Here is a 27,595-nt window from a genome sequence, read left to right on the forward strand (position 1 = left end):
TGTGGATTTTTCACACCTCTGAGCAACATAGTTATACCGATATAGATCTGGAGCGTAGACCTACCCTAACTGTGGTGTCTTTGTGCCAATGTAACTTGCGTTGGCAAAAGTTTGTAGTGTACTCATGGCTTATGTCTACACAGTGACATGGCTGAAGTCCTGCAGCTATGCCCTTGCAGTGGGGACACTTACTACAGCAATGGAAGGGGGTTTTATTTTTCGTAAATCTGTGCCATCATGAGGTGGTAGGTAGCATGGTTGATAGAAGAATTCTTCTGTTCATCGAGCTCTGTCTAGAGTGGGGATTAGGTTGATCTAATTACCTCAGCCAGGGAGTCAAATTCTTAGCAGCCCTGAGGCTACGTCCAGACTACCCGCCGTATCGGCAGCTAATCTAGACGCGATATATAGATCCCCGAGCGCGCTTATATCGATTCCGGAACTCCATCAACCCCAACGGAGTTCCGGAATCGACAGGGAGAGCTGCGAACATCGATCCCGTGCGGTGTGGATGGGTGAGTAATCCGATCTTAGATATTCGACTTCAGCTACGTTATTCACGTAGCTGAAGTTGCGTATCTAAGATCGATTTCCCCCCCATAGTGTGGACCAGCCCTGAGTGATGTAGCTAGGGGCAGCTACATTTTAAGCTAAGTCTATGCTAGAAATGCAACAGCTGCAGCTGTGCCACTGGAACACAGACACCGACTACAGTGGTGGGAGGTGCTCTTTCGTCATTCATTACAGTAAATCCACCTCTCCCACAGGAGGTAGCTAGGTGGAAGGAAGAATTCTCCTGTCGACCTAACGCGCTGTCGGACACTGGGGCTTTTCGGTCGACTTTAACTCCACCATCAGGGGCATGAAATTTTTCACAGCCCGGAATGCTGTAATTCAGCCTAGAGCAGAGCCCAGCAATCAGGTGTAGCCAGGCCTTAGAAAGTTACTTAGATGGCCACGGCGGTGGGGGTGGGGGGATGGTGCTGCTTAACCACACCACAGCACTCTAACAGCAGGAGTTTGGGGGAGGGACGTAGGGAGAGGGGAACAGTCCATGGTTTGGCCGGTCTTCCACCCCCCGACCTTTCCCCCAGCAGAGCCACGTGAGGCGGGGCTCGGGCTCATTGCCCTGCACAACCAGTCAGCTCCTGAAGGGTGAGGCCCTGAGGGCCGTACCCCTGCCCGGCCCCGGACGACACATTGAGGCAGGCGGGCAGCCGGCGCCTGCGCGCCCCTCCCGGGGGGTGGAGGCCGGGCTAGGGCGGGGTCTGCGGGGCGGACGGGGCGGGCAGCGTAGGGCGCCACGTCGGCAGCGGTAGCAGCAGCAGAGCAGAGGCGCAGGAGGGTAAAGTCTGCGCCGGGCAAGGAGCGGGCTGCAGCCGGCGGGTGAGTAGCGCGGGGCCGGAGCAGCCGGGGAGCGGCGGGGGCCGGGGGTCCCGTTCTCGCGTGGCGCGAGAGGAGCTGGATTCCCATTAGCCCGAGGGGGCTGTGTCGCGACAGCGGGGACGGGTGTCTCTGCTGGACCCTCCCGGGCCCTTCTTGGTGGGAGGGAGCCTGCCGAGGGCAGAGCCGCCAGCCCGGGCGGGGCGTGGCAGAGGGCACAAAGGAAAGTCCTGCCTGGGGCCCCTTCCCTTTGTAACCTGCCCCGGGGCTCCCCTTGCTCTGTCTCTCTCTTCCTCGGGCCTCGTTGTGCCTTAGGGGGTGACTCTGCTGCCCTCCGTGCTGCAGAAGGGAAGCGGTGGGTGTGATGTGTCTAGCTGTAGTACACGCACATCGCTCTTAACACCCCCTCCCCCGGGAAGTTAGCATCAGCTGCTTTGGGGGCGTTAGTTGCAGCTCCCCCCCCCCAGTAGGGGCTTGGCCAAGTGTAACTGAGAGCAGAATTCGGCCTTCTGTGCAAGCTGGCAGGGGAGGGAGGTGTTCACACTTTGTATCAGGAGCCGGAGGTTGTGTACAACGTGGAAGAGCAGAAGGGGGTGGAGGCAAAGAAGGAGTCTAGGCAGCCTGTCGCAGAGACTCCAGGTTAAATCACTGCCTCTCCTGCCACGTCATTCCTGCTGTCCAAAAAAGTTCTAGATCTGACTTCAGGGTCCCCATTGAAAGGAACTGCAGCCAGGGGTTATAATGTCACTCAAGTTTGTTTTCAAGGCGCACCTGACAGCTGGCTACATTGGGCTAGAAGTGCCCAGAGCTTACTCAAAATAGGGAGGAAATGATAAACTGTCTCCTCACAACTTATGTGGAAATTTGCTTGTATGTTCTTTGTCCTAAAATCTGATTTAGGAGATTTCCAAATATAAAATGGAGGAGGAAGAACACCAGGGGATAGTGCAGGATTTTGCTTCAAAACAGTACTCCTGGCTTCACTGGAGAGTCTGTTACATTTTAATGTATGAATGAATGTCACAGTGATGTTACCTATGTTTGCAAGTTGAAAGAAATTGGACTGCGTTACAGCCTTGGATTCCTCTAGTTCTCAGTTAACTTAAGGATCCAGCTCAAAAGTGTCTGGGTTCTTAATTTCTCAATGGACTTCAGGCTAGCTCAAGGATCTGGCTGGTGCTGACCCTTGCTCCACTCTTCCATAGAATCTTATTTATTGCAACAGTTGGTGTGAAAGCCTTCTCTGCAGCTATTACTCTTTTTTCCTTTAGCTGTCTGCTTCAGCTGTTCTCTCCCAATTTCATCTGAAAATCTTTTCTTGATCATTTCTCTTTGTTTCTTTCATTCTTTGTTTGCGCTATCCTTTATCAATTCAGAATTGTTTTGGGGTACACTAGTAATGTAAAATATTAAGCACTTGTCACAGTTTTTACCAACTGGGAAGTGTCTGAAGTGGAAGTGCTGAAGCCTGGGATATGCTTCTTAGGCTAGGGGAAGTATGTAAGCAACACACCTTCTGGGTGTGTTCTGTCCCATCTTGTGGCACCGAGACCACTTAAAGAGAGAGAGAAAATGAGTTTTTACCAGTGTTCCCCATAGTAAGTTGCATTGTCTCCTAAATAGGCTGTTATGGCAAAATTTTGTGGAACCTTATTCACATATTTGTATGCAAATAATTCATTACTTAAAGTTGGTCATTATTGACTTAATGCAGCTCCCTATGTGGTGTAGCCTGAAAATAAACTCATTATTTTACAACCACACCACTAGCTGTGATGGTTGCACTAAGCTAATAGACAATCTCTGTGCAAATATTGTTGGGCAGGTCCCTGCACTTGTCTGTTAAAGCTCTCGCTTGCAGCCCTATGAATGAAGATATGGTAGATTTCATATAGAAAACAATTGCAGAATGTGTATAGAATTTTGTAGGTGGGAAGGTAATTTAAATGCACAAATTAACATTAGCTTATATATACACCAACTTCTAAGGCTACCCAGTAAACACTTGTTTACTTGTCTGTCATAAGAACAAATTCATATTTAAAAAGCCAAAACCCTTTGTTGCCATTAAGTCAAGGTTGCAGGCACTCAGAGTTCATATTGGTATAGTGGTAGAGCCTAGGAACCTACGTCATCAACCTGGACTCCATTGTACTAGATGCTGTACAAATTCTGAACAAAAAGAAGGTCCCTGCCCCAAAAAGCCTACAGTCTAAGTATAAGACAAGAATAGTCAAGTTTTAATTTTTTAGGTATCCTAGCAAAGAAAATGTAATGAGGAATTTGCAAGAGGACAAGGAACTCATCCCAGCCATAGGAGGCAGCACAAAGGTGCTCATTTGGAAAACTTAGTAGGCAATGAAGGCTGACTTCACTGGCAAAGTGGAGATGGGAGATAACATCTTGGTAGTGGATGAGAGATGTTAGATAGTGGGGGACAGGCCACTTTCCTTGCCATGAGTTTAATTTCCAAAATACATGGGAAAACAAGCAAATGTAGAGTGAAGGTCCCTTTGCATAACCTTAGCTCTACCCCATTTAATTCTGTACTTTGCACCTACCTAAACCTTTTTCTGCAGTGTGATATCTGTCTACCAGCAGCAAGTACTCTCCAGAGCTGTGATGCTGTCTGTAGCATATTGAGGGTCCGTTGGAGTACATAAGTAAGGAGTTCTGATTTCAGATTGTTATGGGTGTAGAAAAAATTTCAAGTTCTATTAGGGTTAGGTATTGCAATGTTCCCAGTTCTTCTTGGCATTACTACAGGGACAGAGTTAAGGTTGGTATTGGGTGAGAGAAATGTTACCTTGACTCTGCACTTTCAGACTTCTAACATGTTTTGTTTTTTTTAATGTGATAGATTGCTTGCTAATTGCGCTGGCTCCTGAAAACTTCCTCAGTGAGCCTGCTTTTAGTTGGTACTGTTCTTTCTTTGGTGGTGGTCTTGTTCGCAGCTGGCACCTCCCCACTTCAGCATTGGTCCAGGAATGGCTCATCTTCAGAACCAAAGAACATCCAATATTTTTCTTGCTATACTTCTGGAGCTTGAGCCTGTTACTGGATACTAGATCACAGTTCAGGGATAGATATTTTCTGTTTGATTACTCCTTCCTTTCTTCTCTCTCTTTCTGCACCAAAAAAAGTTTACAAAAAGATTTACAATTTAAAGATGCTCATATGGAGGAGGGTCAGTATCTCAGATACACTTTGATCAACTGACCTCAATTTGCCCTGCAAACTACACCCGGACCTGGCCCCAGAAATGGTATGTCAGTTCTCAGGCTGATCTTGCTCTGTGTGTAGATTTTAGAGAGGCTTGAAAACTGGGTTTTAAGTAGAAGTCCTGTTTCCCATAATAATACTAACACGGGGCACACTGTTGTGTCCTTAATGCATTTCTGGCTGGGTGTATGATGCTGTTGATGCATTGTCTCTTGTTTCAGAAACCCAACAAACTTCAGACCAGTCGCCTAAGTTAACTGAAACAGATTTCTTGAGAGGGGCAGCAAAAACAAGACATGCCCCTCTTCTGGAAAGTAGCATGACCCACAGTATGTCTGGGTGGATGCTGAACTAATAAGAACAGATTTAATATTTTTTTTATTAAAGCTAATGTTAAAAAATTATATAATAAGTTGAAAAAAGTGTCTGTGCATCTGGGTATAGTGCTTAGATTATCCACAAATACAAAGTTTTCAAAACTCGTGATACATAGAGTACATAATCAGCAATAACCCAAATTTAGGTGAATCGATTTAACAGTACAATTTAGGTATTAGAATCCAAATACTCGGGTACATCGCTCATAGAAAGTTGTACAGAGATTTGGTTGTGGAAAGCAAAATATATCCATGAGTAGAGATTGTCCCTCAGTAATTGAGAATTAGATAGGTTGTCCCTTTAGAAAATACAATCCACGAGGAAAGTATTTTGGTTACTTTCCTGACTGCCCTTCTCATCGGAACTCCAGCTCATCTCTCCTGGTATTGCTGATGTCGGGTGGTGTGTTCTATGTAGATGTCCGTTGACCACTTGATAGCGTCCGACATCGTGAGTTGCTTCATCAGCCAAGTGTAGCGTTGACCAATTCCGCATTCTTTTAGCACTCGCTCGTTACTGAGATCCCATGCGCCCAAGGCTCCGACGATCAGTGTGTGTGTGTCTGAACCTGGTAACCCTTAGCTCTCAAGGTTTCAGCCAGAGGGGCGTATTTCTCTACCTTTTGAGCTTGGGCATCGTGGAAGGCCGTGGTCCTGTTCTCGAAAGGCACTGTGGCATCCACCATGATGATCTTCTTCCGGTCCTTGGTGGTGGTGGTGATGTCTGGTTGCAGTTAATTGTTGTTTCTGGGGATGGCGGAGTTTACAGTGGCTGGATAGCTCTGGCCAGGCAATCCTGGATGGCATTGTGTTGCAGCTGCCAGGCTCTGGAATGGGGCTTGCAGCTGCACGGGACGTGGGGTAGCGTCTCGTTAGCGTAGCCGCATTTACTGCATCTCTTGTCCTAATTCCCGTGGCGGACGGCTCCGTTCAGCGAGACGCAGTTGAACCAGGCCCTGTCGATGAACCTCCAGTTGGCAAATCGGGTGAAGCTGCCCCTTGGGAGAAGGTGGTTGCTGGTGTCCCACTTCCACTTCACCTCGAATGCCTTGCCCTGCTCCAGCTTCTGTTTCTGATTTTCCACATATTGGCCGCGGATGGCATCCTTCAGGGTCTTCTCCAGCATGGTTCTAGCTCTCAGAGTGATGATGGTGTGATCTATATTCTTCATCTGTGGCACCAGGGCTCCTGGCATTCCTCGCACCACGTCCAGTGGCAGCTGATACCTCAGTCGTCGTGTAGTGTTGCGGGCATGAGCCCAGAACGAAGCAAAGTCTCCTCCCTCTCTTCCAAATTCTTCTTCCAGGGAGCCATTCAGGTACGTGGTGACATCTTGGTTGAAGGAGGTCCTTGTGATTCATTTCTTGACGCCATCCTGCATAGCACTTTCTGTGATTTTCTTCACCGTGGCGTCTGGGCAAGGCAGACGGTGTGAGTGATCACCGCAACATCACACGGATAACCCATTCGTGGGACTCTGGCAACGCCGTGCCTGTGTGAGATGTACACCAGTTCATTGCTGGCCCTCTGGGGAAGAAACATCCATTTCTTCACCAGCTGTCTGGTGGTGGTGTTTGCTTTGTTAAGAGGTAACTTTGCCACAGCAGATCCCCTCAGGGTGAATGAAATACGGGGGATCAGGAAGGTGTTCAAGGCATTGATCTTCTGCCATGGTACCGGTAGGAAGGTGTCAATCCTGGCCACATCTCATAGAATTTCCACAATAGTATCCTCAGTTGTCTGCTGGACATGGAAACCCATGGGCGTGCCGAGGAAGATTGAGCATTTCTAATCATAACACTTAGCACTAAGGTTTAAATTAGGGAATTAGTAATTGGGGTAATCAACATGGGAACAATACCCTGATGAGAACCTTAGTGGGAGAGCTATCTTTCCTGTCTCCCTTCTTACCCCACACTTACGCTGTAGTAGAAAATGCTAAGATTCTTTCTAAGGTTCCCTGCATCTTGTTTCAGGGCTGCATCTTTTGTATCAGCCTATGGCTAGCAAGTGTCCGATACATTTTGAAGTCTCCTATGTTTGCTGGAAAGGAGGAAGAACTCTTTCCTCATGACTTCAGTCTCCAAGCATCCTGACCAGTGGTGGGCAGCCTGTGGGCCACACACAGCCCATCAGGGTAAGTCATTGGCGGGCCGCCAGACCGTTTGTTTATATTTGCACGGCTGCCTGCAGCTCCTAGTGGCCGTGGTTCACTGTTCCCGGCCAATAGGAGCTGCGGGAAGTGGTGGCCCGGCCTGCGCCACTTCATGCAGAGCCAATTGGCCAGGAATGGCAAACTGCAGCCACTGGGAGCTGCAGGCAGCCATGCAAATGTAAACAAACGGTCTGGTGGACCCCCAGCGGCTTGCCCACTATTGCTCCTTACTGTTTGGGAGCATATAGGGGGATGGTAGTTCTCCACCCCTTCCTAAGCCTGACGTGGTAATTGGTTGGTTTGGAGCACTTTTCCCAGGTAAATAGTTCTAGTGCCTGCTGCAGCCCCATCTCATAATCTTTCCAAGCAGCGGTACCAAAGTAAAATTGACCTGCTTCTTGTCAGTTTCACTCCTACCCACAGGGTTCTGAATAGCATCATTGAAACACCAGTTATGTAGATTTCATGCTGCTGCCTGGGACACCTAGCTGTGGAAACACTGGGGTTTTTTTGCCTGCAATCTTAGAAAGATAGTGCTGCATTAGTTCATGTTTGGAAGGTAATCTAAACCGTAACAACTAGAAAACAAGCTCTTTTAAATGAAAGCTAAAATTCTGCACAAATTGCTCATTTAAGACCTCCCCCCCCCAGCTTGTTAAGGAAAGTTTCCATCTTGACACCTAGTTCCCAAGTCTTGCACATGACAACATGTGGAAAAGGTGGACATTATTCCCGTTGCCCAAGACCACAGACGTTAGAAGTGAAATAAAACTTGTGAAATGTTGGCTCCTTCCTTTAGTACTTAGGTGTCCTTATGATATTGTTTTGGGGGAGAGGGTGTATAGTGAGAGGCCCACAAATGCATGGCAGAATGACACAAGTAAGCAAATCACTTTGGAAACACTGCTCTGCAAGATGTAATGGAAAAATGTTACTTTCTCTTAGGTTTGTATAGAATATTACTGTGGAAACTGCCGAATGAAGTAATATATTTGGTAAGTGATAACCTTTGTTTTATTCAGTGCAATAACTGTATTAATGCACATGAAGGTTACACAACTAATCTTAGGATTTTCTGACACTTTCTGGTTTTGTTCAGGTACCTACAGAAGTGTTAAATTTTATCATTTTGTACATCCTGAGTAGTCTCTTGTATTTGGCACCTGTAGTAACTCCTGTGCATAAGGTTGCCTGCCCATATTCATTTTCTGCTCTAAAGAACTTTTTATTTTTTCAATAATTCTGTAAAACTTTCATCTTTTGGCCTGAAGCTTTCCATATCTGTTGTCTGCGAGAATGAGGATTTTTGAAAGATTAGTCAAAACCTTTTCAGCCATTTTTTTTTTGAATATGGAAAGTGATAAATACTTCTGCCTGTATGTTAAAGAAGAGAAACTACAATTCCTGTTTTGAATGGCTCTAGTACCTCAACAGTTTAGACAGAAACAGACCCTAGGTTGGAGATGTGCCTCTTCACTCACTCATTCATGCCCGTCACCCCAATCGGAGTATGGGCCGCCAACAACAGATCTCCAGAGTCCTCTATCGTGGGCCATTTGTTCTAACTGGTTCCAGGTATAGCCCATTTTTTTGCTCTCAGCCTGAAGGTCACGTCGCCAGGTGTTTCTTGGATGGCCTCTTTTCTGCTTGCCTTGGGGGTTCCACCGCAGTGCCTGGCTGGTGATGTTAGTTGGCTGCTTGCATAGTGTATGTCCTATCCAACCCCACCTTCTCCTTCTGATTTCTTCCTCTGCTGGGAGTTGACAGGTCCTCTCCAAGAGGTGGATGTTACTGATGGTGTCTGGCTAGCGGGTCTGGAGAATCCGTCTGAGGCAGCTATGTATGAAGGTCTGGATCTTCCTGATGGTTGTTTTGGTTGTCCTCCAGGTTTCAGCTCCATACAATAGGACTGATTTCACATTGAAGCTGAACAGTCGAATTTTTATTGCCAAAGACAGCTCTCTAAAGCTCCAGATGTTCTTGAGCTGTAAGAAGGCTGCTCTTGCCTTACCAATCCTTACTTTGATGTCTGCGTCTGTGCCACCCTGCTGGTCGATGATGCTACCTAGGTAGGTGAAGGACTGCACTTCTTCCAGGGGGCTTCCATTCAGTGTGACTGGGTCATTGCTAGTGGAGTTAATCCTAAGGATCTTGGTCTTGTCCTTGTGAATGTTGAGGCCAACCTGTGATGACATGGCTGCCACTACATTGATCTTCTTTTGCATCTGCTGTTTACTGTGCGAAAGGAGTGCAAGGTCGTCAGCAAAGTCCATGTCATCAAGCTGGGTCCACAACGTCCACTGGATTCCGTTCCTACGCTCGTAAGTGGATGTCCTCATAATCCAATCGATGACGAGAAGAAAGAGAAGTGGTGACAACAAGCATCCTTGCCTGACTCCAGTTTGCACCTGGAAGCTGTTAGTAAGCTGCCCTCCATGGATCACTCTACAGTATATACCGTCATATGAGTTCTTGATCAAGTTGATCATCTTTGCTGGGATGCCGTAGTGCCGAAGGAGCTTCCAAAGGGTCTCACGATCCACGCTATCGAACGCTTTCTCATAGTCAACAAATTGATGTACAACGAGGAGTTCCACTCTATAGACTGCTCGACTATGATGCGAAGCGTTGCTATCTGGTCCGTGCATGATCTGTTCTGCCGGAAACCTGCCTGTTCATCTCGTAGCTGTGGATCGACGGCATCCTTCATTCTCTCTAAGAGAACTCGGTTGAAGACCTTCCCTGGCACCGACAGGAGTGTGATTCCTCTATAATTAGCACAGTTGCTACGGTCTCCTTTCTTGGGGATTTTGATGAGATATCCCTCTTTCCAGTCTACCGGAATCACTACTTCTTCCCATAGCTTCTCAAAGAGGGGGTACAGCATTTCCAGGTCTGCTTTCAGGGCCTCTGCTGGGATGTCATCAGGTCCAGCCACCTTCCTATTCTTCATCATGATGATGACTTTTCTGATCTCGTCTCTGGTTGGTTTATCGCAATTAATTGGGAGGTCCTCGTTAGCCAAGTTGATATCTGGTGGATTTGGTGGTGCTGGTCTGCTCAGGAGTTCCTCAAAGTGCTCCGCCCATCTGTTCATCTGTTGTTCTATTCCTCTTATAGACTTTCACTGCTTGTCTTTAACGGGACGTTCTGGCTTGCTGAACTTTCCAGACAGTCGCTTGGTAGTATCATACAGCTGTTTCATATTACCACTGTATGCTGCCTGCTCCACTTCTGCTGCCAGTTCATCCACATACTCTCTCTTGTCCTTCCTGATATTCCTCTTCACTGCTCTGTGGGCTTCAGCATACTCTTTTTGAGCTTTGGCCTTTGCTGCTCTAGTCCTGCTGTTGTTGACTGCTGCCTTCTTCTTCTTTCTGTCTTCTATCTTGATCAAGGTCTCTGCTGTGATCCACTCTTTCTGCTGGTGTTTCTTAATTCCAAGCACTTCCTGGCATACTGACCTAAGTGTCTCTCTCACTTTCTGCCATCTGTTTAGTACACTGTCTTCCTCTTCCTCAGACCAATCCTGTAATACTGAGAACTTATTCTTCAGCCTCAGTCCAAAATCTTCCTTGATCTTATGGTCCTTCAGAAGGCTGACGTTGTACTTCACTCTTCTGTCTGACGTGTCTATCCAGTTCTTTTTCAGCTTCAGCTTCAATCTGGCCACCACTAAGTGATGGTCGGACGCCGCGTCTGCTCCTCTTCTAACTCTAACGTCCTGCAAGGATCTTCTAAACTTCTTGCTAATGCAGACATGATCGATCTGATTTTCTGTCGTGCCTGCTGGTGATACCCAGGTATTCTTGTGGATCTGCTTGTGAGGAAAGATGCTACCTCCTATGACCAGGTTGTTAAGTGCACACAAATCCACAAATCTCTCTCCATTTTCACTCATCTCTCCCAGAGCGTGGGTCCCCATGACTTGTTCGTATCCTGTGTTGTCAGGTCCAATTTTGGCATTAAAGTCTCCCATAAGGATGATGATGTCTTTGTCTGGGAGAATCTCTAATATTTTCTGGAGTCTGTTGTAAAAAATAATCTTTGTCCTCCTCTTCGCTGTCATTAATTGGAGCATAGCACTGAACAACATTCATCTTAATCCTCTTCATTTTAGTTCTGAAGGATGCTGTGATGATCCTGGGACCATGTGCCTCCCAACCAATGAGTGCTCTCTGCCTGCTTGGACAACATGAAGCCTACTCCCTGTGTATGGGGTGCGTCACTCTCTTCATGTCCTGAATACAGCGACAACTCTCCTGTCAACAGTCGTCTCTGCCCCACTTGCGTCCATCTTGTCTCGCTAATGCCTAATAGGGTCAGGTTGTTGCTCCTCATCTCTGCTGCAACCTGCACCGTCTTTCCTGACTCTTACATGATCCTCACGTTCCATGTGCCTATGGTAATCCTCCTGGTCTGGTAATCGGCTTAGTGGCTTCCTCACGGCTTTTACCACCAGCGTCATGCATCTTCGAATTGAAGACCCTTCTTTTTCCAGGGTAAAAGTCTCTGTTGTCTCTATTGTTGGTGTTTCTGTAGCAGGTTGATTTTTTTTTACGAGGTGGAGTTGCTAGCCCCATGCCCAACCCTCCACCTTTATCCTGACTTGGGACAGCAGATGGCCCCAAAGGACCTCTCTGGTGGAGTTGATGTGCCTCTTGGTCAAACCAAAATGGATTTTCACTAAGTTTAGGGTTTGAAAACTGGACTTGACATGTGCACTGGGTTTTAACGTACAGGAAGCTTTTAACTAATGATCTCCCTATGTTTTATTAGCATTGTGCCCTTGTGAGAGAAAATGGAAAAATACCACATTGCATGTGCAAGTGTATGTGCACATTCACAGAACATATGCAATGAGGCAGTGCTTCATAGAAACCTTGTCTCATTCTGAATGATCTAGTAATGTGAATTAAATGAGATTGGGCCTTCAAGGGCTCTTGCCTTATTGAGAATGTATCTTGTGCATTCTAATAACTTGTTTTCCATCCAAAAACTACATTCAATCATGTGAATTTCAAGTATGGTAAAGTTGCAGAGTTACACTGAAAAATCAAGTAGTATCAAAATTCAGGTTCCTCATTCAACTTCAACTTTGCTGCTTGTGCATATGCTTTATGATGCGCCTCTTAGTTACATTAACTCATACTGTCTTATGTTTCTGTCTCACTTAGTATACAGGTTGGATGGTGCAGGGAGAATGAGGCAAAAATTCACAGAACTCTTTATTTTTGGCTATATTTTCTCTGCAATTATCCACATAAAGCTGGCTTTATATTGTAGTTGAGGATATATTAACATTTTTCTGTGGATATATTACACTCTGTAATGAATGAGGCCAGGTTTTAGAGCTCTTTAAATGCCCGGGTTGGCTAGCATACAGCGAATGAGACATATTCACTCATTCAACAGTGAGGATAAAAATAAATATTCAATAACTGTCTCACTCACTGCATTTTGTCCAACCTGCACAGTCTGATGCAAGAGTCCTATACAAAATCAACAACTTCTAGCAAGCAGTGTCCTTTAAAACCCAGATGGGCCCACCTTCTCCTTCCAACCACCCTCCATTTTCTTTCACTAACATAAGAATCCTTAATTTGAGACATGGGGTTCCATATGGGCCATCCTCTCCAAGAACCACTGTTTGCTGTGGTAAGTAACTCTTCCCCCCCCACACTCCCTTTGAGAATAGCCCATATGGATTCCCTACTCTTGGTTAATCAAAAGTGCTGAATATCTGCAATGTAGATGAGTTAACATTGATACAGGAATTGTAATTTTACATAGTTCCTGTCTTTTCTGAGGTATGCAACTCTATTTCCATATTGTACATTTCTGCACTTTTTTTTTCTTTAAAGACATAAGAAAAGAATCAACAACCTCTAGCTGTGGCATCTTAGAGCTGTGTAGTTATCTGCTCTGAAAATATCTACATAATAGTATAGTTGCATGGCTTTTTTGCATAACTTCATAGCTCTGCAACTTAAAACAGCAGTTTATTTTGTACTTAAGCAAAACCTCACTTTTTGATTACTTAACTACATAATTTACTGTTTTCATCCTACAGCAGGGGATTGGCAACCTTTGGCACATGGCCCATCAGGGAAAGCTGCTGGTGGGCTGGGTGGGTTTCTTTACCTGCAGCATCCACAGGTTCGGTCAATCGCAGCTCCCACTGGCTGCAGTTCACTGTCCTAGGCCAATGGGGGCTGCGGGAAGCGATATGGGCTGAAGGATGTGCTGGCTTCCGTTTTCCATGGCCCCCATTGGCCTGGGATGGTGAACCACGGCCAGTGGCAGCTGTGATTGGCTGAACCTGCAGACGCTGCAGGTAAACTAGCCCGGCCCGCCAGCTGCTTTCCCTGATGGGCCGTGTGCCAAAGGTTGCCAATCCCTGTCCTACAGTATTTCTTATTGAGATCTACCCATCTTTTGAAGTAGCCATGTATAAACATTTGTATTTTTTTCGAAAGAAATTTCCTGACCCAACAACTCAAAAATAGCCGAATGGATTTTCTACACATTTGCTAGAAAATAAGTCTGTTAGGAAAATTTAAGTCTATTAATATGTGTAGCAAAATTTCAGCTTACCAAAGACAACTTTTTGGAAAAATTGATAGGAAAATGGAGGTTTTCAATACGTAATTTGCTAGTTTAATTATGAATGTTAAGTCATGTATCAGGATGGATAAAATTGATTAATAAAATTGATTTTTCTTTATTTAAACCAGATTTTTATTTACATTTTGCTAATGCTTTGCTTCTAATTTTAGTCTTAATTGTTACATTGGATTTGTAGGTTCCAAAGCCAGAAGGGTCCACCGTGATCTATTCTGACCTCCTGTATTACACAGGCCATAGAATTTGTCCAGAATAATTCCTAAAGTCTTAATTTATAAATTGCCAGTGATGGAGAGTCCACCACAACCCTTCCAGTGGTTAATTACCCTCACTATTAAAATGTATACCTTATTTCCAGTCTGAATTTGTTTAGCCATTGGATCACGTTAGACCTTTCTCTGCTAGAATGAAGATTCCATTTGTCATGTACTTCCCCATGTAGATACTTGTAGACTGTAATCAACTCACCCCTTAACCTTCTCTTTGTTAAACTAAACAGATTTAAGAAGCTCAGTCTATTACTACAAGGCATGTTTCTAATCCTTTTAATTATTCTTGCGGCTCTTCTTTGAACCCTCTCCAATTTATCAACGTCTTTCTTGAACTCTGGACACCAGAACTGGACATAGTATTCCAGCAACAGTTGGACCAGTGGTAAATACAGAGGTAGAATAACCTCTCTGTTCCCTCTCAGTATTCCTCTTTGTGTGCATTCAAGGATCACATTAGCCCTTTTGACCAATGTGCTGCACTGGGAACTCGCATTCAGCAGATTATCCACCAGGACCCCCAGATCTTCCCAGGATAGAGTTCCCCATACTGTAAATATGGCCTACAATCTTTATTCCTAGAGGTATACATTTACATGTATTAAAATGCATATTGCTTGCTTGAGCCCAGTTTACCAAGCAATCCAGATCACTCTGTATCAGTGACCTGTCCTTTCATTTCCCCCATTTTTTGAATCATCTGCAAATTTATATCAGAGACTGTGTTTTCTTCCAAGTCATTGACAAAAATTTTATAGCATAGGGCCAATAATTGATCCCAGAGGGACCCCACTAGCAACCCACCCACTCAATGATGAGTTTCTGTTTACAGTTGCGTTTTGAGATCTATAGCAGCTTTTAATCCACTTCATCTATGTAATTAATCTTTTTAGGTTTTTAATCAAATGTCATGTGGTACCAAGTCAAATGACTTACAGAAGTCTAGGTGTATTATCTCAACGCTATTACATTTATCAACCAAACTTGTAGTCTCTTCAAAAAAAGATACCAAGTTAGACAGGATCTGCTTTCCATAAACCCATGTCGATTGGTGTTAATTATGTTACACTCCTTTAATTAAAGTCCTGCATCAGCTACTTCATTATCATGCACAGGATTGATGTCAGACCGACAAGCCTATAATTACTTGGGTCATCCAGTTTAACCTTTTTGAGTACTGGCACAACGTTATCTTTCTTCCAGTCTTCTGGAACTTCCCCAGTGTTCTCAGATTTATTGAAAATCAGCATTAATGGTCCAGCAAGCTTCTTTGCCAGGCCTTTTAAAATTTGAATGCAGATTATCTGGACCTGCTGACATAAATGTTTAGCTTTAGTAGCAGCTGTTTAACATGCTTCTGAGATACTAGTGGAATGGAAAGTGTTATCATGATATGACTACATCCTTGTTTTTTCCCAAAATACAGAACAGAGATGATTTATTGAACACATGTGCCTTTGCTGCATTATTATTGATAACTCTACTATTTCCTTCTAGTGATGGACCAATACCATTGTTAGGATTCTTTTTGTTCTTAATATACTTAAACTCCTCCTTAACTTTGGCCATAGATTTTCCTCTTGTGTCCCTTTGGTTCCTGAACCGATTTTCTGCAATTCCTAGCTTCAGATTTGTATTCATTATTGTCAACTTCCCCGTTCTTTTTTTAATTGCCCCCTAAACCATGTTGGTTTTTTAACCAGTACAGCCTTCCTTGATTTTTGTTGTTTTGTTTTGTTTCGGGGCATCTAGTAAAGTGCTCTTATGAATTATTTAAGTAGCATTTACATTTTTCTGATTAATTTCTTCCTTCTAGCTGATTTGGAACATAATTGTTTTCAGCTTTGTGAAATTGGCCCTTTTAAAGGCATGGTGGGTGTGCATTGTTCTAACAATAAGGATGTGAATGAGACCCTGGACTTGTTTCTCATAGTAGAGTTGAAGTCTTTAAATCATGATTTGAGGACTTTAGTAACTCAGCCAGAGGTTATGGGTCTATTACAGGAGTGGGTGGGGAGGTTCTGTGGCCTGTAATGTGCAGGAGGTCAGACTAGATGATCGTGATGGTACCTTCTGGCTTTTAAGTCTGTGAGTCTGAGTTAAGCTTTTAAGTGTGAAACTTCTTAGTAGATGGAGAAAAAATCTATGTAAAATCCGAAATCCTATCAACAATTAGGGAACAAAAGAACTAAGTGTAAAACATCCTTCTGTGCCTATCTATAATGTTTAGGAAAAAACGTTGCGTGATCATGGGGGACTTAAATTTGATTGACGCATGCTGGAGGCCTCATTCAGCCAGTATTAAAACATCCTCCAAATTTAAAAATACAGATGACAATTTCCTAACTCAAAAAGTGTATCCACTATGGGGCAATTCTATATTATGAAAATTAATAATAGCTTAGGTACCAGTGATCGTGACTTGATCACATTTATAATGTGCAAACAGACTAAAGTCCAGACCAGTAATATTGTATATAAAGTCCAGGGTCTCATTCACATTCTTGTTGTGAGAGTGACACAAAATTGATAAGCACATAGCCTGTTCTATAGTTGCGACCGACGCCATCTTCTGATACACTGAAATTCCTCAAATCAAGAAAGTTGAAACACCTTGATCAGACTATACTCCATCAGGGTTTGCAGTTTGAAATCAATGGGACCTTGGTTTTGAAGTCATTTAGGAGCTCTTGAAAAATCACTCCCTTAAGTGTGTAATTTTAAGGTCCTATTTTTGAGGATTTTGGCCTGTGATTGAAGAAAACAAACAACCAATAACACTTAATTATGTTAATAATATACGGAAAGTTTAAAAAACTTTTCATTGTTAGAACCACCTGGTCAATTTTGTTTTGAAGCAACAAACATTTTATGCCAATAGGTTCTTAAGTAAATGTTTAGCACGAGGCTGCAGGCACTTATGCATACGTTTAAAATTAAGTACATGAGTAATACCACTGAAGTCAATAGAATTATTCCTATGAATAAAATTATGTACCTACTTAAGTATTTTCAGGATCAGGGCTTTAATTATCCTTTTGGCTTTTTGCCTGTAATTGTTTGTTAACTTTCAAACAAGCTATCCTACTAGTAGTAGTATTTACAAAAACAAAAGCCCGCCAGCATTTTATATTGTAATTCATCCTGAATTTTAATCTCAAATTGAAATGGCACAGATCTTCAAATTAGTGTTACAAAGTTTCAGTCCGATTTTAATCAGTTCTTAAAAATCAAGTGATTTTAATGACTTAAAATAATCATTCCATCCTGCTGCCTATGTGCATAGAACCATCCATTTGCCTACCTCAGAAATAGTCACTTCTGAAGTAGAACACAGCTGCTGTTTTATAGAACATAGCAATATTATTTAAGGTATCACAACAAAATAAAACACAAAAGCTTTAATGTGGTAGTTTTAAACTTTTTTTGTATTTACTTTAAAATGCAAATCTTGCTTTCTAGTACACTTTCTTCAGGAATATGAAAGCTTCTGTTGGTTTTTTTTTCTTTGTCACCTACACCTCATGGTGAGTGTCATTTATCAATGTATAAAATAGTTTTTTAAAAAGTACTTGCCATTACAGTGGGCTCAGATCAAGTACCCCAATAATCTAAAGGGAGATGTAGACCAGTAAATAAGAATTGCCATACCGAATCAGACCAGTTGTCCATCTAATCCAATAGCCTGTTTGTCAGTATCAGATGCTTCAGGGGAATTGACAAGAAATCTTCAAGTGGACAATTTATGGAATAATCTGTTCACAGGGGAAGCTTCCAATCCACTAATGGCCAGGGATAGTCTTAAGCTCTCATACTTCATGGTATATATACCACTAAAACAATATTGTTTTACCCCTGTCTAATGTAGCACTAGATACTCATTATCCATAGAAATATCTGACTTTAAAAAAAATCCTATTTGGCTCTTTGCTTCAAAGATTTCTGTTGGTGGGGTGTTCCCTAGGTTAACTATGCTTTTCCCCCCCAGAAAGCTTTTTCCTTGTCAGTTTTATTTGCTGCCATTCAGTTTCATGGAACATATTTTTGTTTTTTTATTATATGAAGGACAATAAAAGCATCTCTTTTTACCTTTCTTATACCTCGTGTTTGATATAGTGCTATCCTTTTTCTTTTATGCTTCATCTTTAGGAATTTCTAGTCTGAAATTCATCTCCCAACTTGCTATATGTTCACCTACCATTGTCATGTCCATTTGAAGTTCTTAGTTATCTTCTTGTGCTGACTAATCTAAATTTTGTATAGCTGTTCACTTAGTTACCTCTTTGTCCTACTTCCCTCTTCCCCTCCTAGCTGTCTGTTTTGTCCACCTGTTGTTTCCTGTCTGTCATGTATAGTTTGAGCTCTCTGGGGCAGACATGATTGTCTTTATTTCATGTTTGTACCCATGCCTGGTACAATGGGACCCTGATCCTTTTTGGGGGCTGATAGGTGCTACCATAATACAACAGATTATCTGTGAAACTTATTGCCTCACTGGTCACCTTTTTTTTTCCTGTTCATTAGTATGTATATTTAAACAGGTAGTCCTGACATTAAACCTTGTGGCCCTCGCTACGAATCTTTTTGCCGTGTTCAGAACTGTCCATTTATTCCTATTCTCCGTTTTGTCTCCCTAGCCAGTTTCTAATACCTGGCAGTATGTTGCTTTTTATCCTGAGTGACTCCGTAATTTCTTTACCAGCCTCTTGTTAGGATTTTTTTACAGAAGTTCTTGAAAGGCCAAACTGTTTCAACTGGTTCTCCTTTTAGATGCTATTTAGTTGACGCATTCAAAGGATTCTGATAACTTAGGCATAATTTTTATAGAAGGTAAGCTGATTAGTCTATCATACATTCATCTGGTTGGTCTCTAATTCTGATTTTAATTATCACTTCAATCAGTTTGTCAGGTACTGAAAGGTCTACTAGTCAGTAGTTCTTAATATCTGCCTAAGCATCTTTTTTTTTTTTTAAAGCTATTTTTCAGTTCTCTTAGGGTTACTGCTCCTAAAGATTGCAATTTGTTACAACACTTTTTCATTAGCAATTCAGTCACTTTGCTCTTACGTTTGTTATACATCCAAGAGTCCTGAACATCTGGGCCTATTAACTTCTCTCTTAGTTTCTGTGGGTTGCAACACCTTCTCTGTGAATGTTTTGAGTCTCTTATATTACCTCATCATTATTACCTGACAAGAGTAGGTCTGAGGGTACTTATCTCGTCAACATAGTCTGTAGTGAAGATTCATGCAAAGAAATAACTTTGTTTTTCTGTAGTGTCCTTGTGAGCTTCAGTTGCTTCCTACTGGCATAGCATCTCACAAACTGCATTCCTCTGATCTATATACTTTAACTATTGCACTACAAATCCCTTTTAGCCCTAATTGCAGTTTTACATTTTATCTGCCATGGCTTATGCTCATTTCTATTGTCTTCCAGGTTTGGATTTCCACTTTCTGAAGGATAGCTGTTTTGGCTCAGATAATCTCTTGATCCTTGCTGTTTAGCCAACCATACTGGCGGCTTATTTTTTCTTGCCTTCCTAGTTCCTTTTCTCTTTAAAGGTATGTATTCTGAGACTTCTGCTTTAGTAGCCTCCATGATAAGTCTAAGGACTCTAATTTTACTTTCCAGTTTAGGGTCTCTCTTGACTACATATTGCACTTCCGAAATTCAGTACTCATTATTGGTACACCTCTACCTTGATATAATGCTGTCCTTGGGAGCAAAAAAAAATCTTACCGCGTTATAGGTGAAACCGTGTTATATTGAACTTGCTTTGATCCACTGGAGTGCACAGCCCCGTCCCCTTGGAGCACTGTTTTACTGCGTTATATCCAAATTTGTGTTGTATTGGGTGGCTTATATTGAGGTAGCGGTGTATGATGTTTGAGAGTATCTAACTTAATTATATTGTGATTGCTATTAGGAGGCTCAACTGTGGTTGCGACTTGAACAAAATCCTCACTTAAGACCGAGTTGAGAGGTGTCTCCTCTTGTATGCACTAGAACTAACTGGTCCACGAAGCAGTTGTTTAAGGCATAGAGAAGCAACTTGATGGGTCTCTGTGCAGATGCTTAAAATAGCCCATTATTACTGTTGCTGCCTCTCACTAATCAGGAAACCAGTAATAGAACCCTACTGGCGTATTTTTATGATTTGGAATTTTTACCCATTCAAATTCTGCTGTATGGTCCCTATCACTTAAATTGTCTCTAGGTTCTAAAGAATCTCTTGGGTATAGTATGCTCTCCCGCACCTCTACCATTTAGTCTGTTCTTCTGTAATTTATAGGCAGTTATTGCAGTATCCTATTGGCTGCTTCACCGCCCACTTTTCTCCAACAACTCTAAGGCAATCCCTCCAAGGCAGGGTTGAGACATGCTAGTGAGGCGAGGAGGCTTACACTGTATCTGCTGACCCTGTTCTATGCTTAAAAACTTAATTTTCTAGGACTCTTCACCAGTATTGAAATTGGGGAGATGAATCTGAACCTGCGAACAGCGAGTGATAAAAATAGTAACTAATATGCTGTTTGCTTATTATCTCATACAGAAAAGAAGGTCCTTTTGAGGGAACTTTCATGTGCATGTGTTTAAATTTTAAAATTGTTTCAGATTTTGCCAGAAATGATATAAAGTAGATGTGAATTTCTTTTTTAGGCAATAATGAATCAAACGGACAAAAATCAACAGGAAGTTCCTTCATACCTTAATGATGAACCACCAGAAGGTAGATACTAAGTTTCTGTAATGTTTTATTTGATAGTAAGGAAATGAGCTGAAGTGCAGTTCATTTCTGAAAAGAATAACTGAGAATAATTTAGGATCAAGCTAATTTTTGTTTAATGACATTCTTTTACTGCTGCTAGCCCCGAAGAGCTAGCACAGTTAAGGTAGAATAGAATCCAGCTCACTCAATCTGCACAACAACAGAATTGTTTACTAAGTAACAATTTATTGCCCAGTGCAAACCCATTGAAGGCAGTGAGGTTACACAAGTATTGAAAGGCATAGTTTTAAGACTGAGTTTGCATTTTTGTAACTGAAAGCACAATTTGCCAGTTGAACCTTTATTACTAGTGTTAATATGTCAGATGGAAAGAGCTCGGTTTGACTCTCAGATCCCAGGCTGTATTTGAAGGGTTGGCAGTTTACACAGAAAGATCTACACCTCTACTCCTATGTAACGCTGTCCTCGGGAACCAAAATATTTTACCGCATTATAGGTGAAACTGCATTATATCGAACTTGCTTTGATCTGCTGGAGTGCGCAGCCTGGCCCCCCAGAGCACCGCTTTACCGCGTTATATCCAAATTCATGTTATATCGGGTCGCATTATATTGGGGTAGAGGTGTAGTTAAAATGCATCTGATTCAGGAATCCTTGAGACAAACATTGAACCTGATGACCAGTTTTGGAATGTGTCTTCAGAATAGAACCACACTTACTTAAACTTGCTGGATTATATAAAAGCATCTTAGTCATCAGAAATTGAATTTAACCAAAATCAGATTTGTTAAATTTTTCTGATGAGCTTTTTCTTCGGTTAGTGCTGCAGAGGAGAAATATGGCTATAGGTGAGTGAGCTGATTTTTTTTTCTAGATTGTGCATCAGCAGAATTATTAACCAAGTTCTATTTGCAGAGTCCTGTCTAGCATGTAATCTCCTAAAACAAACACTCTCTCTTTCAGCAGCAAGGTTGTCACTGTTGTGCTGGAGGGGTGTTTTTTTTTCTTTTTTTTCCCCTCTCAAAAACTGTATACTTGCTATGGAGTATACTTGCTATGGAGATTACTTGAGTATACTTGCTATGGAGATCACTAAGTGACAAACACTGAACCCAGGATCCCATGTTCTTTAGTCACACTTCGAAATATAATAGTACTGGAAAGCTATATTTGTGTGCAGTCTTTTTGTAGGTTGGTCCTAAGGCTGTAAGAAAATGGAGTGGCCTTGCGGCCTGGTGCAGGAGGTCTCAGTGCCACTTCCATTTGGCTCACCCACCCCTCTATCATGAGTCAGTGGCAGAGGGAGACAAGGAGGAGGATGGGTAGCTTGCTGGCTTGGTTTTGTGCCAAATGCCAGTGCTGGCATTAGCCTCACATTTTGCCTAGGTGCAGTTGTGCTTCTGCTAGGTGGTGCACGCTGGGCCTACCAAGCAGCAGTGGTTCTTCTGAGACCTTCAGGACTTTGCCTTTTGTGGCTGCCCAGTCTCCCCAAGGGATGAGCTTGGGGAGGTCCCAGTAAGTGAGGCCAGGTAGGAGCTGGAGCTTGTGCCTGCACAGGGCTGGGATAGGGGAGCTCCAGTGGTTCCAGTCCCCACCCTCACAGGACCTCCAAGGCTCTCTGAGGTGGGGCTGGCTCTGGGGTACAGGAGCTTGTCCCTCACCCACCCAGCCTGGGGATTGGAGGAATGGGGGGGGGGCAGGATATCTAGCCCCTTTTAGAGGGTAAAGGACCCTGCTGCCAACCAGCACCTAGGCAGTTACAGAACAATAGTTCAAGTCCTGCGTGCACCTCAAACTGCAGCTTTAACAAACTGGCCACAACTTTTAGACCAAAAAAATCAGTTTTCTTACAGCATTAGTTACGCATTTAAAATGTAATAAGTTGTTTACTACTTAGTAGTGCCTCCTAATTGTAGAGGAAGAGGGTCTAGTGGGTTAATATTGTCCTGGTGGTCACAGTAGTGAGGGATAATCAGTACAAAATGCAAGGTTGGCAGGGGAAGTAAAGCAAGTTGATTCCCTAGCACAGTGGTTCTCAACCTCTTCCATTCTGCAAACCCATGTTACAACAGCAAAGTCTTCAGACCTCGTTCCTAGCTATAAGGAAAGGGAAGGTGGCCAGGATGTTCTGAGACCTGTTCACAGTCCCCAGGCTGTCAAGCCTATGCTCTAGCATGTTGTACCCAAGTTTTAGGTTTTTAAAGAGGTAAAATACAACCTCAGTTACGAGCACCTCAGGGGAAAAACATTATGGTGGGGCTTTCAAAAATTTACAACTGACCATTAACTTAATACAGCTTTGAAACTTTACTATGCAAACGAAAAATGCTGCTTTTAGCTATCTTTAATTTAAATGAAACAGGGGCAGAAACAGTTTCCTTACCTTGTCCAATCTATTTTTTAACTTGCCCTGTTTTTTTTTTAGTAGTTTACATTTAATACAGTACTATACTGTATTTGAATTTTTTGGTGCCATTCACACACACACGCCCCACTCCCCACCCCCAGTTTCTGCCTGATTGCGTACTTCCGGTTCCAAATGAGTTGTGTGATAGACGGTCAGTTTGTAACTCTGTTCTACTGTAATTTTATTTTTAAATCCATAGAGAATGGGTTGTATTTAAATGTCTTGCTCAAATTGTGTACATGGCATAGCTCAAGTTAACTTTCAGTCTTTGTGGAAGACAAATAACACAACTGTGTTTTTTCTCAGCTTCCTACATTCATTATCTTGAGCAAGTCAGACAGATTCCCAATTTAGCAGTGGTATTTTGATCTTTCTCCAAAAATTCTTGAATTACTTAAAGTAAACTTATCTCTTTATCCCTTTGTGTCATAAACTGATGTCTCTTAATCTGGCAACACTTGGTTAGAGCACATCATCTGAGTAAAGAGATGGGAGTGGGGGAGGGGAGGGGAAGGGAAGAGAGAGAGGAGGAAATTAAGGCACTGCCAAAACTGGATAAGAGTGAAGGGGAAAGAGTAGAAGATGAATTGACAGAACAGACAGAGAGAGAGAGAAGGGGATATAAACACTATGGAGGAGCTACTGCTCATTTGTCAACAAAAAGATGTCTGAGGAGGAGGATTGCGGAGAGGAATGCACTTTCTCTACCTCCCCCCAGCCCTCCCCCCCCAAAAAATAGAGTATGAAGGGGAAAGATGTTCAGACTGAATGTAAGTAAGAGAATAAACACTTGAAGGGTGTGGTGGTTTTTTCCCGTTTAACCTTGTATTTGGGTTAAAAGAACTGGTCAGAGGGGAGAAAATGTATGAAATAGTAAATAAAAATACTTCAGGTATTTTAGGGAATTAATTTTTTTTAAATGTCTGACTTGAAAAAATGTCAATTTCAGCTAGCTATAAACACTCCAATTAGTTGAGTAAAATATTTATTACATATTGTTTCCCAATCAAATCAATTCAGTCTTAATCATGAAGGCATGATATTACTTACTCTTGCCTCTATTATTATGAAATTGAAATCCGTTGGATTCAGTGGACTTTTGTTTTACGATGTCAGATTCTCATTTGTATCTTAAATCTCAGTGGGCTACGTTCTGTTGTTGTTCTGTGAGTGTTACCATTGACTTCAGTAGAACTGTCTATGAGGAAAGGAATTTCTTAACCTGTGCATGGGTGTCAACTGGACCCTAAACTAGTCTTCACATGGCAGACATTAATTGGAGTGGGGAAGGAAATGGAATAGAACTCCTAATCAGGGCAAAAGTTCTGAGGGTGACCTTTCAGTTTCCAGTGCAGACTTCATATTTTGTGTTTAGTTATACAACTTATGTAATTAAATGTTTGTTGTCCTGAAGAACTTTTCTGGCCTTACATGTCATATGGGGCCTTCATATCTGATGCAGTTCTAAAAATTCATCACTTTAAAGAGATGGCCAAACATGTATGCGTGCCAATTTCAGTCTTGACATGAAGATCAGTTTTCTAAGAATTTCTTGGCAGGCTTCTCTTTTGAGGAAAGGCTTAGTTCTAAATGATGGCATAAAGAGCTTCCAAATTCTATAGAGGTGCCACCTGGCTAGTCCCAGGAGGTTCAACCAAAAAAAAAAACCAACTGCTTACTCACCTTCTCGTAACTGTTGTTCTTTGAGATGTGTTGTTCATGTCCATTCCAATCAGGTGTGCGTGCATGCACATGCACGATAGCTGGGAGATTTTTCCCCTAGCAGCATCCATGGGGTCGGCCTGGGCATTCCCTGGAATCATGCCTTCATGGTGCCCAATAAAGGGCCCAGCCGACCTGCCACTTGCCGGCTACTCTGACGGAGGGGTAGGAGGGTGGGTATTGGAATGGACACGAACAACATATTTCGGAGAACAACAGTTGTGAGAAGGTGAGTAACTGTTTTTCTTCTTCGAGTGCTTGTTCATATCAATTCCAGTCAGGTGACTCTCAAGCCCAGTTCAGGAGGTGAGGTTGGAGTTGTCCACTGATTGGAGCACTGGTCTTCCAAAGGCCGCGTCGTCTCTGACCTGCTGGATAATCGCATAATGCTTGGTGAAAATATGGAGGACCAATCGTCGCTCTGCAGATATCCTGAGTGGGAACCTGCGCCAGGAAAGCTGTTGATGAAGCCTGTGCACTCCCCCAGGGCGCAGGCTTCAGTGATTGGAGGTTCAGGAACTGCCACCATGTTGTAACACACGAATGCAGGATGTGATCCATGATGAAATGCATTATGACGACACAGACAGACCTTTATTCTGTCCACCACTGCCACAAATGACTGGACCGATTTTTTTTGAATGGCTTCATTCTCTCAATGTAGAAGGCTAGCGCCCTATGGACATCCAGTGAGTGAAGTCTCTTCTCCCTGCTGTTAGAATGTGGCTTAGGGTCGAATAAGATGTCCTGGTTGATGTAAAACTGATACAGTCTTCGGTAGGAAAGCAGGATGAGGTCTGAGCTGAACCTTGTCCTTATAGAACATGCTGTATGGAGGCTCTGATAGGGCCTTAAATTCAGATACTCTCCTGGCTGAGGTTATCACTACGAGGAATGTGACCTTGTAAGAGAGGTAGAGCAGGGAGCGCAATGCCAAGGGTTCAAAGGGTGGTCCCATGAGTCTAAAGAGGACCAGGTTGAGGTCCCAAGCTGGGACAGGCTGCTGGACATGAGGGTACAGCCTGTCAAGACCTTTTAGAAACCGACTGCCCTCCACACCTGGGTGGAAGGCAGAAATGGCGGTCAAGTGAACCTTATTGATGACATTGAAAGCCCCTGCTGCTTCAGATGGAGGAGGTAGTCCAGACTAAGTGGCACTGAGGCCAGCATTGGGAATGAATGGTGCTGTGCCGACCAGATTGAAAATCTCTTCCACTTGGCAAGGTAGGTAGCTCTTGTCGAGGGTTTCCTGCTGCCAAGGAGGACTTGTCTAACCTGATCTGAACAGGAAAGCTCCACTGGGTTCAACCATGGAGCTTCCATGCCATGAGGTGCAGAGACCCGAGGCTCGGATGTTGGAGATGACCATGATCTTGTGTCAGAAGTTCCTGGAAGAGCAGCAGGGTGACTGGAGCTTCCATGGACATGTCTAGGGGAGATGTGTACCAGTGCTGGTGGGGCCAGGCTGGAGCTATCAATATGACCTGAGCTTGTTCCCTCTGGATCTTGAGGAGTACGTTGTGAATGAGCAGTATGGGCAGAAAGGCACATAGGAGACAACCTCCCCATGGGAGGAGGAACACGTCTGCTCTGGAGCCTGGGCTGTGATTTTTGGAAGAAGCAGAACTGTTGGCACTTCCTGTTGCATTGCATAGCGAATAGGTCTATCTGGGGAAATCCCTACCTTTGGAAGATTTGAATTTGTGGTGGCTGTGAAAGGACCTGCTGAGGTGGTCTGCCAGCTCGTTCTATACCCCGAGGAGAGGTCTGACACTTAGAGGTGTATTGAATATTCTACTCAGAAGTCCCACAGCATGAGGGCTTCTGGTGCAGGGGAGAGGAGTGTGCACCTCTCTGTTTGTTGATAGAACATTGCCGTGGTGTTGTCTATGTCATAACTGATACACATTGTCCTATTAAGTATGTCTGGAAGGTCTGGCACACCAGGTGCACCACTTTCAGCTCTCTGACGTTGATGTGGAGAGCCAGATTCGCCTGAGACCAGAGACCCTGAGTCCTGCGGTCTCCTAGATGTGCTCCCAAGTCTGATGCATCTGTCACTAGCAAAAGAGATGGCTGTGGACTGACAAAGGGGACTCCTGAGCACACCTCCTGAGGGTTGAGCCACCACAGGAGGGAGTTGAGGACCGGGCGAGGCAGGGTCACAGTCCTCTCTCAGCTGTCCCGGGTCAGTCAGTACACCAGCGATAACCATGACTGGAGCAGTCGGAGCCTGAGTCTGGCATGCTGCACCATGTAGGTATAGGAGGCCATGTGTCCCAGCAGCTTCAGGCAGTTTCTTGCTGTGGTGGTGGGAGACCATCTGAGACCTTGAATGATCCAGCCAGGGTCTTGAACTTCGCTTCCAGCAGGTATGTCCTGGCTTGGGTCAAGTCCAGTACTGCCCCTGTAAACTCTATTCTCTGAACGGGGGGACAGAGTTGATTTTGTTTCATTTAGAAGGAGACCCGGATTGTCAAAGCTGACCCTGATGAATTTGACTTGAGCTTCCACTTGGTGAAGACTCAAGGTGCTGCTGAACCGAAGGATGGTAAATTGCTATTGGGTATTGTTCACCACAAACCTGAGGTATTCCTGCAGGGCTGAGTGATCGCAATATGAAACTAAGCATCCTTCAAGTTGAGGGCAGCGTACCAGTCTACTAGATCCAGTGAGGGGATGATGGAGGCCAAAGAGACC

General features: G+C 43.5%; 1 protein-coding gene across 7 annotated transcripts in view; it reads left to right on the plus strand.

Annotated features, from left to right (window-relative positions):
- The first annotated feature begins 1,292 nt into the window (after positions 1-1,292).
- Positions 1,293-27,595, plus strand: part of TMEM263 (transmembrane protein 263) — a 34,974-nt gene continuing 8,671 nt past the window's right edge. Inside the window, exons 1-5 of one of the 7 annotated variants that reach the window (XM_030545041.1) lie at positions 1,303-1,386; positions 8,083-8,132; positions 14,382-14,430; positions 19,473-19,597; positions 20,697-20,766. In XM_030545041.1, coding sequence (XP_030400901.1) covers positions 20,703-20,766 — 64 coding nt within the window. In that variant the 5' untranslated portion in view covers positions 1,303-1,386; positions 8,083-8,132; positions 14,382-14,430; positions 19,473-19,597; positions 20,697-20,702. Of the gene's footprint in view, positions 1,387-8,082; positions 8,133-14,381; positions 14,431-19,472; positions 19,598-20,696; positions 20,767-21,597; positions 21,615-23,798; positions 23,944-27,595 lie in introns of those variants that run through there. The other 6 variants (XM_030545026.1, XM_030545034.1, XM_030545050.1 and 3 more) reach the window with 6 other exon arrangements.

This window comes from Gopherus evgoodei, chromosome 1, assembly GCF_007399415.2.
Source record: "Gopherus evgoodei ecotype Sinaloan lineage chromosome 1, rGopEvg1_v1.p, whole genome shotgun sequence".
Lineage (NCBI taxonomy): Eukaryota > Metazoa > Chordata > Testudines > Testudinidae > Gopherus > Gopherus evgoodei.